Source organism: Benincasa hispida, chromosome 10, assembly GCF_009727055.1.
Source record: "Benincasa hispida cultivar B227 chromosome 10, ASM972705v1, whole genome shotgun sequence".
Lineage (NCBI taxonomy): Eukaryota > Viridiplantae > Streptophyta > Magnoliopsida > Cucurbitales > Cucurbitaceae > Benincasa > Benincasa hispida.
The window spans coordinates 2,469,034-2,483,698 of NC_052358.1; the positions used below are offsets into that span (position 1 = coordinate 2,469,034).

At 25.4% G+C, this 14,665-nt stretch overlaps 1 protein-coding gene across 1 annotated transcript in view; it reads left to right on the top strand.

Moving 5' to 3' along the window:
* The first annotated feature begins 14,072 nt into the window (after window positions 1-14,072).
* LOC120089228 (aspartic proteinase 39) overlaps window positions 14,073-14,665 on the top strand; it is a 3,966-nt gene continuing 3,373 nt past the window's right edge. The window contains exon 1 of the mRNA XM_039046647.1: window positions 14,073-14,634. Within this exon, the coding sequence (XP_038902575.1) occupies window positions 14,393-14,634 (242 nt within the window). The 5' untranslated portion in view covers window positions 14,073-14,392. The remainder of the gene's footprint in view (window positions 14,635-14,665) is intronic.

Consider the following 14,665-nt stretch of genomic DNA (forward strand, 5'->3'; position numbering starts at 1 on the left):
ATTTTAATAATAGCAGGATTGACGATGTTTTCTGGCCATTTTTTCTTCGACCAATAGCTCATAAGCTTAAATATCAAATTTACCGAGTTTCAAATTTTTTATAAATAGTTTCGACACATATCAGCAACATTCAGATGTGTTTAAACATGATTTTTATGCACTAGTGCGCAAGGGGCGGAGGGAAAAAGGGAGGCGGCCCATAAACCCTTCTAAAAAAAGTCAATATTTATTGTTTTTTTTTTCTTTTTTATTTTATATGTATCTTAATCCGAACACATGATTGTCGATAACATTTCTTGATACACCCAACAGAAGGCCTGGTTGGTTGGCCATTCAAATTGTGTTTTATGTTTTTTTATTCATGTAAATAATTATTTGACAGACAATTTGTATTCCATTTATGAAAATTGTTTTTGATATGTGATTGTATATTTTGAACAATGTTTTTGTATTTTCATTTAATTCTAATTTAGAATGCATAATTATATTTAATAAATGACAAATAGTTAGAAATGCACTATGTTAATTTATAAACAAAAAATAATAATTTAAATCAAATATGTATTATGTAATATATTATAAATTATACAATATTATAATATAACTATACGATTTTTTTTTTAACATGAGACACATTCATAAATAAATCAACACTAGTTTATTGTTAATTAATATTTAGTTTGATAACTTCAACTAGTTTTACAATTTACAAATATGGTATCAAACACATTTTAAACAATTATTAAAATTACAATTCAATTTCAAGAACTGCTACCAAACACTAACACACGTCTGAAAACATAAAATAAAACTTTGTTTTTATTTAATTCTTTTTCTTTTAAGTTTATTTGACAAACAAGTCCTTGGGTCATAACCTTTTTTTCTTTAACACGGTGCTCTTTAAATATTACAAAAAATGTAAAGAAAAAAGTATTTTATAATTTTTTTTTTTAAAAAAATATTTTTAGATTGTGTAAAAATCCAAATACTAAAAAAAATTAATGTAGAGAAATATGATGAAACAAGCACAGTTTTTAAAAATAAGAAATAAAAATTAAGATAGATTATCAAAATGGTCATCTCCTTGGCTAGCCCTGATTTTGTTTCTCGAATATATTTATTAATGTTTGTCTCACAGTATGTAACTAATTACATTTTTAAAATACTAGGAACAAATTTTACACAATTTTTGTTATGGCCGTTTGTTTTTAGTACAACACATGAGGACCGTTTGTTTTTTTTTTTGGAAAGGTAGATAACTGAAATCTTAAATATTCGCAATTATATGTATTATAAATTATAGACGTCCGTCATCTTTAGATTACCATGTTTATTTTATATGAATATTTTTGCAGATATCTGAGAATATTTTGATAACTGTATTTGTTTCATATGATTTCTATTCGGAAATGTCTTAAATTTACATAATGTTTCAAGAATGTATTTACTCTATTTATTACTTTATAATCAATTTGATATAATTTGAACTTATATAACATATTTGTTTTTATCCATTTGAATTTCTTTTAAAACTAATACAATTTACATTATTTTTATATGTTATTTTTTTAAACAAAATTTAAGATTTTTATAAAATAAATATTAATTTAGATTTAAATTCGAATATATTGCTAAAACATAATAGAATTATGATATAAATTCAAATATATTTTAGATTTACATAATGTTTCAAGAATGTATTTACAACTATTTATTACTTTATAATCAATTTAATATAATTTGAACTTATATAACATATTTGTTTTTATCAATTTGAACTTCTTTTAAAACTAATACAATTTATATTATTTTTATATGTTATTTTTCTCAACAAAATTTAAGATTTTTATAAAATAAATATTAATTTAGATTTAAATTCGAATATATTGCTAAAACATAATAGAATTATGATATAACTAAAAATATAGGATATACATGGTTGACAATATTTATTTTAATTATATAATGCAAATGAAGACTAATATATATATATATATATGTAAAATAAAATGGAATGACAAAAAAGTAAAATGTAGATACTCTCAACTCGGGAATCTGGAAAACTCATGTTTCAATTCATATGCCCTCCGTCCTAACATCCTAGAGTACCCGAGAATCTTCAGATATCGGATATCTCATGATACCACAAAACAAACATGATAATCTATATGTCCATTCCATGGGAATCTAGGATGTCTGCAAAAATACTTGAGCAATGCTTTACCAATTAAATCATCGAATTGTTTGTTAGGATTTATTCGGTATTTGAACTTTCAAGTGTCTAATATATTCTTAGACGTCTAACTTTGTCTAAAATAGATTTCTAAAATGTCAATCTTGCATTGAATAGGAATAAGTCATTGAATAATTTTTAATTTTTAATTTTTTTTAATGCAACGAGTGTGAGATAGGAGATTGAACTTCTTATTTTTAGAGATAAGGTGCATGTCAATACCATTTAGTCAAGTACAATTTAACTAGATTTTCTTTAAATGAATGAATATTCGATATAAATTTGAATGGCACATCTAATAAAAACAAGCATGAAAGGCCCACATGTTAACACTTTAATAAGGCGACTGTAAAGATTGGAGAATGTGCGGGAAATGGGAATTGAAGCATATGCTTTTTTTTATTATTATGACCGACCATCGAAAGTAAAATTTGAAATGATTGAGCGTTGGGTTTTGCCAAAGTAGACTGCGTAACATATTCGGCAGCAGAAACAAACTTTTTAGACCATTTGGATGGTTTATATTATTTTATGGAATATGAATTGAATTTTATGTATCTTAAGATAATTAATGTTTATATTTAAATTTACACAATAATTAATATCAAAGAGTTAAATAAATGTATTTGATTTACTAATTTTATAATAAATAATCATCTAATCAAATCAAATGTAAGAGAACAAGTAATGTAATGTAGTCATGATTAAATTTAATTATTTGTTATATTGATTAATTATTTAATCACTTAAAATATCATAAATATTTTTATATTAAACATTATTTAAATTATTCTATTTATTTAATAAGAATAATTAAATAGATATTAATTAATAAGAATATTAGTAATTAATAATAAAATTTTATATTAAATAGTTAAAATAACATAAAATATCAATGATAATAGTATTAATTGAAATTTATTAACTCTAAATAATATATTTATATTTATTAATTAATTAAATTCAATAGTAATAATTAGTTGATGTATTTTATTAATTAATTATACTTTATTCATCTCCCAAGTATAAAAATATGTTGGGTGAAAATTCAAGTTTAAGGAAAAAAAACTTTTGGTTGAGAATCTCACGTTGATTAGTTTTTTAAGAGTCCTTCTTATACTCCCTTTGGATTTGGGCCCCAAGGGATACCCATATTTTAGATGTATGGGAACGGTGGATATCCCATACGCACGCCGTCGTTCAGTCGGGCGAGGCACGCATTTGATTATTTTGTTTAAAATCCTTCAACAAAACCAACATGCTTCGCGTAAGTCTTGAAGGTCCCATGTTTATGACAATTGTCATTCGCAACAGAAACAATTTTAAGATGTTTCATCTATCGATTCTGTCATGGCTCTTTCGAGTCAAAACGATATTAATTTATTAATTAATTAGACTTTATGCATCTCCCAAGTATAAAAATCTCATGAACATGGAGGGTATTAAAAAATTCATATCAAATGGGTTTTAAAGTTCCATGAATGTATATTGAGTTTTAAAAGGTGAAATCTTGTGTGATACAGACTTAAAGATTAATTTCTTCTTCGACATAATAAGATTCTAAAAATTAAAAAAAGAAGAAGAACAACGAAAACTATATTTTAGTTAATATACTTTCAGTTTTAACTATGTATTTTTTATAATTTTAGAACAAGAGAATATTAGTGTTCTCTTAAAAAAATAATAAAGAAAACAAATGGTGTCGAAGTCCTAAAATTAAATAATAATAGTAATAAAAAAACGAGTTTAGTTAATATACTTTTAGTTTTAACTTTTTTTTTTTTTTTTTTTTTTTTTTTTGTAATTTTGAGAACAAAATATATTGTTTTGTAGATCAAGAAAATATATGGTTGAAATGGTACATTTTTAGGTCTTGTTTTATAATATTTTTTTTTCTTGAAAATCAAATCTATTTCCTCACGATTTCTTACCATGATTTCAGAAATACAATAAATGATTTCTTAGTCAAATTTTAGAAATAAAATAAAATTTTTAATTTTTTTTTTTTAATTTTCAAATTTTGGTTTAGTTTTTTAAAATCATTGGTAAAAGTATTAAGAAATGAATAAATTTGGAGGTGGAAGTAATGTCTATAAACTTAATTTTAAAAAACAAAAACTTAAAAACTAAATTGTTACCAAACTTGTTTAGTCTTTTAAGTTTTGAGTTTGATTTCGATTTAGTTATCATATTTCAAATTTCTACACTTTTTGATCCTTGAGTTGTTTCAATTTGTTTCAATTTTGTATTTTAATTTCAAGATTCATATTTTTAACCTTGATTTTTCATTAAATACTAATTTTCGTTTTTAAAGTTAATATTTATTGATAATTTTAAAGTAATTATGAAGTAAAAATTAATTTTAATAGTGATGGAAAAATAGTAAAACTTGTTTAATTATCTATTAATTAATTATTTAAAATCAATTGATAGATATTAACATTGAAGATTAAAAATAGGGTATTTAGTGAAAAATCAATGTTAATCAAATTCAAACTTTCAGAGTAAAATTGCACCAATTTGAAATTTAAGCATTTTAAAACCCAAATTCTAGGGATAATAAAGGTAATTTTCTCTAAATTTTAAATATATGAGCTATTTTTCTAATCAAAATTAGTTATTATTAAAAAAACAAAAGACTTGCAAAGACTAATTCTAAGTTTTTTTTTTTTTTTTAACTGAACTAATTTTAAAATTTATTAAAATTATAGTTACAATGATATAGAAAATGTATGATTAGATCTTAAAATTTATTGACAATAAGAAAAATATCTCGAGTATTCTATCTCATCCAACCTCATATCTAACATTTTTTTTTTTAAAAAAAAAAAACTTTAATATTTATTTACATATTCAAATACAAATCATAATTTAACAAAAGTAAGACAAATGATGGTATGGTAGAAAGTTCTGAATCTCGATCTTTTTTTTAATTGCTTTTTTAGACAAGACAAATAAGGATAATAACTACATACACATAATTGTCGATTTTTCTTTTTCTAAATAATATTTCTCTGTGTCGATTTAATAATCAATCTCACTATATCTTTGAAAATGCTTTTTAAACAGAAGCAACTTTTCTACAAGGATTTCAAGACAATTAATTATTTAAAATGTATTTGGTATATATATTTTAAAAAAAAAATTATTTGTTTACTGAATGAATGCTTTTATACGTTCTTTTTTTTTTGTTTTTTTAATTTGAAAAAAAATCACTTTAAAAAACTTGAATGAATTTATAAGCTCTTAGAAGTAGGTTTAAATTTGTTCTTAATTTATTAATATGTTGTAAAATTAAGAGCAAAACAAGATACAATAGAAATACAAGATATCAGTCATTTATAATATTAAAATAATAAATAAAGCAAAATAACCAAAAATATGAAATTATTTTCTTTAATTCTCACCAATATGCGTACATTTTCAAGATCCACCAAATGCCACTATTTATAGACAATTTGACAAGTAAGAAGTGAAATTATTTGAACGCTAAGAATGTATGATTAAAAGACGCATGAACAACATATAAAATGACACATAGGGTGATTGAAGAATGACAAATTATCTTTTTATGACACCAAGCATTAAGCATCTATTTTGTAACATATATAAGAAAGCTAATAATCTAAAATCATTCAATAAACTATCTTCAACCCACTTTAATTTATTAAAAGACGTAAGATTTGAACTACTAACCTTTTAATTAAGGATACATGATTTATGTCAATCAAACTATATTCACGTTGGTTTGATCCAAATGGTAATGTTATGTTTTATTTGGCTTTAAATTTGTTCTTTTATATAAGGAAAAGATATAAAAATATATGTTCTAATTTTTTAAAATGTACGGATAAATAGAAACAAATGTATAGTTTTGTGTTTTTTTTTTTTTTCTAACAACTAATAAAAAGCTAAATTACTTAAAACAGTTTAATTAATTAGGATATATGTTATCGATAAAAAGATATTCTGTAAATAATACTACACTTTCATTTAAAAAAACATTAAATCACCAGCAACTAGTGTGACCGAAGTGCCACTTTAACTAATTTTTGAGAAAACCCATAAACTATGCAAGTGAAAGTGGATAACGTAGCCATATTTGAGCATGATTCTCGAATAAAAATAACTTTTATTATTATTAAAATTATTATTCTCATATCATGAATTTTTTATTTAAAAGTGTAAAATTTAAAATTAAATTAATTTTAAGTGATTAAAATATGATTGAAGTAATTGAGAAAAGTGACTTTAAAAATTTCAAAATGATTCACAAATATGACTATAGGACGTGTCTCAAGTGAATACTATTGTTACAATAATTTGATGATTGTCTCTAATATTAAAATATTTCCTCAACGATATTAACTCCAATAAAAACAAATGTTTAAATACTACTTTAATTCCTGTGTTTTGGCTCATTTTCGTAATCCTATCTTCAAATATTTATTATGGTTTTTACACTTCCAACTTTTGTTCATTTTGATCTTCGTATTTTTTAAAAGTAATTTTTATCTCCTATTTTCATTTTAAAAAAATCAAAACGATCACTTTTTCAAAAGCTCAGTAACAAAAAAAAAAAGAGCTAAAAATTAAATGTATTAGACCAAAATTAACCAAAATTGTAAGTATAAAAATTAAAATTAACCTTTAAAAATTACTGGACGAAAGTAAAAAGTATAAAAATAAAAATGTCGATGTAAGGTTGTTGATTTGTCAATCAATTTCTTTTTCACCCACTCTACTAGAGTTTAACTGACCTCTATTTCTCTAGTTTCTTAGAAAGAGGATGAATAAATAAAGATTAAAAAAAAAAACAATTCTTAATCAAGACTTAGCAATTAAGAAACAACGACTTGGACCTACTCCTTAAAGAACGCACCTCACCCAAGCATTCTACTTTTTTTCCCTTTAAGAAAAAATAGAAAATAAAAAATAAATTATCATTCTTGTTCCTCGTTTGGTGGGTGAAGGCAACTCGAGAATGTCTTGATTGTCTTCTCTTCTCTCGGATATATTACAATTATAGTTTCTTTTTTTTTTTTTTTTTTTTTTTTTTTTTTTTTTTTTAACGATAGTTAAATATAATTTGTATTTTAAAAATTTTTGATAAATGGTCAAAACAAAATGAAGTTTTAGAAAAATAGTTAAACAAATTTTTCTGGGTGAAAATAGATAGATGACTGATTCTAATACTATTTAAAATTTAATAATGGTAAAAAGTATTCTTACTATCAAATCCCTGAAATTATGGTGTATTTCAAAGAAAAAGTCTAACAACTTAAAATAAGATCCAATAAACTCAACCACCCAAAATCTCATAAATTTGATATTTGAATAAATAATTTTTTTTAAAAAAAACTATTTCAATCAAATAGCACATCAAAACTAACTTTAGTTATAAAAAATAATAGCATAAAAATTACTTAGAACTACAAGGATCTGTAAAACATAATATTGATTTGTTGCTTTTGATCAAGTAATAATTCAAAATTTAGACATGAAATCAAATACATGGTATTCAAAATAAATGAAGTCTAATGAGCCCCACAAATACCTTCTACTCACAAACAATTTAAATTTTGTCATATGTTGCCACACGTACTAAAAGCAACTCAAATCTTTATTGATCAGTACCATCTATAACCTTTTCATATTTTGTCACACTCCTGGTACTAAAGGTAACTTAAACCTCACACACATACCTTGTAATAACTAAAGTATTCATAATATATACTATGTATTAAAAGACCATCAACTAAATCTCACGGTGCTACATATTAGATCCACCTCAACCAAATCCACCCCTACAACCTCTCTTGTCTACCCTACTACAACTCTTCCTTAGAAATATCAATTCTTTTCAAATCTCCAATTCATCTTTCATTCCAATCGTCATAGATTTAAAAATTTCTCAAATTAGTATGCAAAAATAGTCTGAACCAATTTGTAGGCCTAATAAAAAATACAATACATACCTTAATTTTGAATACATTTTGAGAATGTCAATCCAGTGACCAAATGATCAATCAATGCTACTTCCATATAACCAATCTTAAAAAGTTATTTTTAGAAGGATAAAAAAACGATACAGATAATTTGGAGAATAGAATATGTCAATGTCACTTTATAAAAATAAAAGCTCCAAAAAAAAAACAAAAATAACCCAGAAGTTTTGATTTGTGTTTAAATCAACCCTAATATTTAAAAATAAAAAATTAAGTAACTAAATCCCAACATAATCTACTTAACAAATTTAAAAAGAAAATTTACCTAAATTTGTGGGGAGATATTCACCCTCTTTATTTCAAGCTAGTGTGAGATTGAAGGGTAAAATAGAACAATTAAGTATAGGATAGGACCATCTACACAAGGGTCATAAATCTGAAATTTTAAAAATTGGTCATTTATCCAAATGAGGGTCTCGTTTGGCCATTATGCACAATTTCTTAATTTTTAATGCCATCTTTAGCAATGATTTTGTTGGTAGTTTTCAATTGATTAAATTGATGTATTTTTCTAATGATTTTCATATTTATTAAATAAAATACTTGAATTTTTAATCGAATTTTAAAATAAAAACAAGTTTTTATTTTTTATTTTTTAGTTTGAAAATTTTGGTTTTATTTTTTTAAATATTGGTGAAAAGTAGATAGCATAATAAAGAAATTTATGGGTAGAAGTAATGTTTATAAGTTTAATTTTAAAAACCAAAAAGTGAAGGTCTCATTTGTTATTTATTTATTTTGTATGAATGAAAATTACGTTTATAATCACTCCCTCTACTTCTAAATTTCTTATTTGATATATATATAAACATTGTAAAAATCAAAGTAAATTTTGAAAACTAAAAAGTAGTTTTTTATTTTTAGAATTTAGTTAATAATTCAACTCTTATACTCAAAGAAAATTTTGATTTATTATCTATTGTCTAGACTATTTACATAGAACATCAAAAGTATAAGAATAGTCTCTAGTTTGATATTGTACTCCACAAGGCCCTTGTAGAGAAAAAGCTTGATCCTAGCTGATAGAAGATGTTCAACTCTGCACAAAATAGGAATTGGCACGCTTTTTGAAAGAGCATATAAAAAATTTAGAGAAAATAAACTTAATTTTCAAAAATGAAATGATTTCCAAATCGAATCAAAATATTTACTAAATGAGGTCTAAATATTTTTATTTTATATTTCATAAATCTTTAAAATTCAAGGAAGTCTAGCAGATGGATCATTGAGCTTTAATTTTGGACCTAANTATATATATATATCAATAATTCACAAACTTAATGTAAAATTGTAATGTCAAAGTTTTAAAAGACACAATAATACTTTTTAATTTATTAGATATAAATTTAAAAGCTCATAAATTTATTAGATACAAACTTAAAAAAAAGTAATCAAAATTTAGAATTTAACTTCTCATTTATTTACTGCCACGAATTATACAATTTCGAGCTCCATAAGAAAGGAAAAACAACAATTTTCATTAGTTCCTCCCGAACTTTACAATTATCGAATTTTGTTGCTAAAACACTGCAATTTGACATATGAATTGCGGATTTTTTGTATTTTTGTTTTTGTTTTTAGTAGTAAGGTCTTGAATATACTGTTGGAATGTCAATATTTATGTTTGAATGAGTCTTTGTGGATTTATTATTATTATTATTTTTTTTATATACTTTTCCCGGGGAGAATTGGTCTTCTTGCTCTCCCCCCTCTACATTTTTGGAAAAACTGAATATATTGTATTTTAGACAAAGTTTCTAGATATCAAATAATTATTTATAATTTTAAATGTAAAGTGTCATGTCAACTGTGGAAAAGGAAAATAAGAATGTTATATTTATAGCAAACTCAAAAAAATTGAAAACTAGTCAAAATCAATCCTATTTTAATGGATAAAGATCAGTCAACATTCAAATGTGAATTGTTAAATTTTCTATCCAGCTAGAGTAATTGAAATAAGAAAAAAGAGAAGAGAACACGAGACAAGACTAACATTGAAAACCACGCCTATACCAAGTCAAATCAATTAGGAAAAAAATAAATAAACAAAGTGAATCTAAATTTAATTTGCCTCGTTTCAATAAATAATAAATTAGTAGTAGATAGTAGTTTTGAGATTTATTGAGAGTAAGAGAAACCTAAATTTAAATATTTGAAAGTATTTTCTTTAAAAAAAAAAAAGAAATGTTATTTTAACTTAAAATAATAAAAAGATGAAGAAAATATTCAAAGAAGTGAAACCCTATGCCTTAGAGCGATTCACATTCACATTCCCACGCCCACGAGGGACCATGGAATTTGATGCCGATGATGGTAGTTAATCTCAAAGCCACCATCCGTACATAAAAGATACACCAATAATTAAACATAGCTATTTATCCCGCAGAATCGAGGGCTCGTAAAAATCCGTTCCATGTGAGAAATTTTTGATTGGACGGAAGATAAAAGGGAACCAGAAATAATTTTTTTTCTTATTGACTAAATGGAGACAGAGATGGAGACGGAAATTATATTCTTCATCTGCGTCCCGCCCGGATGAATATAATATATATTTATATTTATATAATAATAATAAGTATTATTGTTATTGTTATTATTATTATTACTACCTAATATTTTGTTTACATAAATAGAATATGNATAATAATTATTATTATTATTATTATTACAAACTGTTATTCTATTTACACAAAAAGAATATGAGTTTATAATAATAATAATTATAATTATTTTATTTATATACAATTTTTAAAAAATCATGGTATAAAAAATTAATCATCTTCTAATTTTTATTTTAACATTTTCGTACTTCAATATATTTTTGTGTTGTTTTAACATTTAAGATTTTTTCCCTTGAGACCATAAATGTTGTAGTATTTGAAATGAAAGGCTAGACTATGATATTATAATATTTAAATTTTAACATTTAAAAATTATAGGATTAAATTATATTTTTTTTCACATATAGCAGTATTACAAATTTTATAGTATTTTCTTTGAATAACAAATGTATTGACATAATTTATTTGGTTGAGAATAAAGTTAAGCATTGCTAAAAATGAATATATTAAAAAAATGAATGGATTTTTTTTTCCCCGCGAGTTGCAAATTCCCCCTAAGGAATTTGTGAGGACGGAGAATGAAATAAGGGGACAGGTCCCCGTCCCCGTCCTAGGACATCTCTAAATACACCTAAAAATAACTAATGAGAATTTGAACCTAGTCAAATGGATGACTTAAATTTAGGTAGAAATTAAAATAAAACATGACATACTTTTAGTATTATTATTTAACTTTTCTTAAACAATTTGTTTACATCATATTCTCGCGAAATTATCAAAATGAAACTTTGCGAATGTGGATTAGCCTTTATTATTGTCTCGTTCTTCTCCCTCTATCGACATCCTATTTCTTTGCTCTATTGGTCTCTTTTCCCTCATGCAATCTTATCTCATCTCTTTCTATTGCATTTGACATTTTCACTACTGATAGCATGTTAGCTCGCTAGTAGTACTGATAGAATAGATTAGGGACTGATTAAAGACATATTTTGCTACTATGACCAACAAGGACACCTCTGTAGCGTTTTGATGCTTAACTTTGAGTGGAGAAAGGGAAAATGGAGAATGGTCGGTGCGAATGAAGGAAGAAAAACCGAGAAGAATAAGAGGAGTAGGGGAAAAGAAAATTAATAGTAAGTTTGTTAGTTTTGGCTAATGATAATGTGCATGAGGATAAAATTCTGAAGACTCAAAAAACGAGGCAGATATCATTTTGGAAGTTTAGATTAGTTATATTGTATAATTATTTTTCAATTTCCATAGTCTTAATTTGGTAAAATACGTAGTTAACATATATTACCTTTTATGATATTCGAGATTTAATTTTTATTTTCATGGTTATGTAATTAAAAAAAAACTTTGCGATTTTCAAAATAATGTAGTTTATGAAACAATACTTCCGCCCCCCCTTTTTCCTTTCTTGATATTGTAATTAATTTTCACTAATTATGGGCAACTTACATCTTCCGATAATTTATTTATCAATAATAAAAAAATGGATAGGCAAACTTTAAAATCACAAATTTCATCTCTACAGAGAAATTTCTTCAATTTTATATAAAACAATTATTAGTATTTCTAATTTCTCGTTGTCACTTTACAACAAAGGTTGGTAGTGACGAAAAACAAACCAAACAAATTCAAAAATACATTTTAAAATGGCCACCCTCCCCGAGGACATACTAAGAACATTTTAGTAAAGTATTTCAAAGATAAATTAAGCAACTCTCATTTAGTGATCATTTTATTTTTAATTGTATACGTTGTCTTCTCTTGATTTATCTACTATAAATTTGTTATTATTAAAGAAACATTTAAATTTACGGTCAAATAAAAAAAAAAAAAACTAGTGTTTAAAAACAATTTTTTTATTTGAAAAACTTGACTTGGATTCTGAAAATGTTATTAAAAATTAAGTAACAGAACAAATAAATTCAGAGGTAAGATCAATAGAAGAGTTTAAAAATTTTAGTTGACCGATTAATTTGCCAAAAAGAAGTTAATGGGACAGTTACAAATAAAGCAATCATACCCAAAATATTAGCAGATATAATACAATGTAAAAAAATTTGCTGATATAGAAAAAAGTTATCTCCAGCATTTGGAATCTATCAATGACTATATTACTAAAACATTTAGAGGGCGTTTGGGCAAGGACTATGCTAAGACTATGGTAACCACCTTTTTTTATAGTACATATTATTTTAATCACTAATTAACTACATTCAACACTATATCAAAATTTCAATTTGCTACCGTATTTATTATTTACTACAATTTTTACTATTTCAAAATCACACACACACACACACACATATATATATTTATTATTTGTTACCATGTTTGCTATTGTTTTCTCAAACTAAAATAGTTTACACCTCAAACACATATTATTATAGCCCAAACTAAAATAATCTACCATCAAAACACAAACTATTATAACTCAATTTCCTAAGACTATAATAACAACTATTTATCCCAAACACCCTTAATAAATTTTACTATATTTACAATTTTAAAAATATTGCTATACACTAAATTATTAATCCTAAAAGTACTATTAATTGCAACTACCCTAATTTAACTGACATAAAATTTGTCAAATGTTTGATCATTCAACTCAACATGTTTTCAAGTAAAAAATAAGAACCGGCTAATTTGAGGGAAAAAAATGGGGTTATAGGGGTTTCCAACTTATTTAGGGGAAAAAGGTAGTTTTTTTTGTCACCATCCGAATGCGTCTAGGGAATATTTTATTATTTTTTTCCTGTACGCCGCATTAAAAAAAAAAAATTTGACGCGCGTGTTGTGACCGGTTTAATTTTTTTTTTAAATGCAACGTATGGAAAAAAATAATAAAATATTCCGAATGGAGACGCATTCGGATGGAAACCAAAAAAACTCCCCTTTTCTCCTAAATAAGTTCAAAACCTACTATTTTCTCAATTAAATTTCAAAACAACCCTAATCTAAATAACCCAAAAAATGGCCTTTATTTGGATCAAAAGCAAAATTTAAAACGAAGGGAATATCAGAATCACGTGATAAAAACAAAGCTCCATAGAAACGACAGCGTTTAGCGATGAGATCGAAAAATCAAAATAGAAAATTGTGTTGGTTTTGCGTTTACCCAACAGAAAATCAGGGAGAAGAAAAGGGCGACTACTGCATAAAGCAACCATAATAGTAACAATAAAAACAAATTTATTTATTTATTTATAGAAAATATATTGTTGTTATTGTTATTATTTTTATAGAGAGAGAAATAAACATATCAACTGATAGGGTAGAAAATAGAATGAAAAATTGATCACTTTGTGACAGAGCATTGTGTAGCGTAATCCCAATTTGTTCATCGAAACTTCTGTTTTAGCTCCTTCTTTCGAACCTTTCCTTTCTCTCTCCTCTACACTATACGACATTCCTTCTCTCTCTAGGATGAACATCGGCGGGATTGTGCTCCTCGGTTCTTTCTCCCTTGTTCTCTTCGTCCTCGTCTTCTGATTTTTGTTTTTGTTTTCTTCTTTGCTCTGTATTTAATCGCTTTCTTTGGTGGGTTGTACTGAAATTTGAAGACGGGGGATTGAGCAATGGCTGGGATTGTTCGTGCCGGAGTGTCGGTGGCTGTTCTGGTGGTGATAGCTCAGGCTGTGACGGTTTTGTGTGGATTTCCGGCGAAACTGACACTTGAGAGGGCTTTTCCGACCAACCACGGCGTCGAAATTGCTCATCTCCGTGGTCGGGACCAAGCTCGACATGGTAGAATGTTGCAGTCTTCTGGTGGTGTTATTGATTTTCCTGTGGCAGGAACGTATGACCCATTTCTCGTTGGGTAAGGAAAGGAACGAATCTTCCCCCCCCCC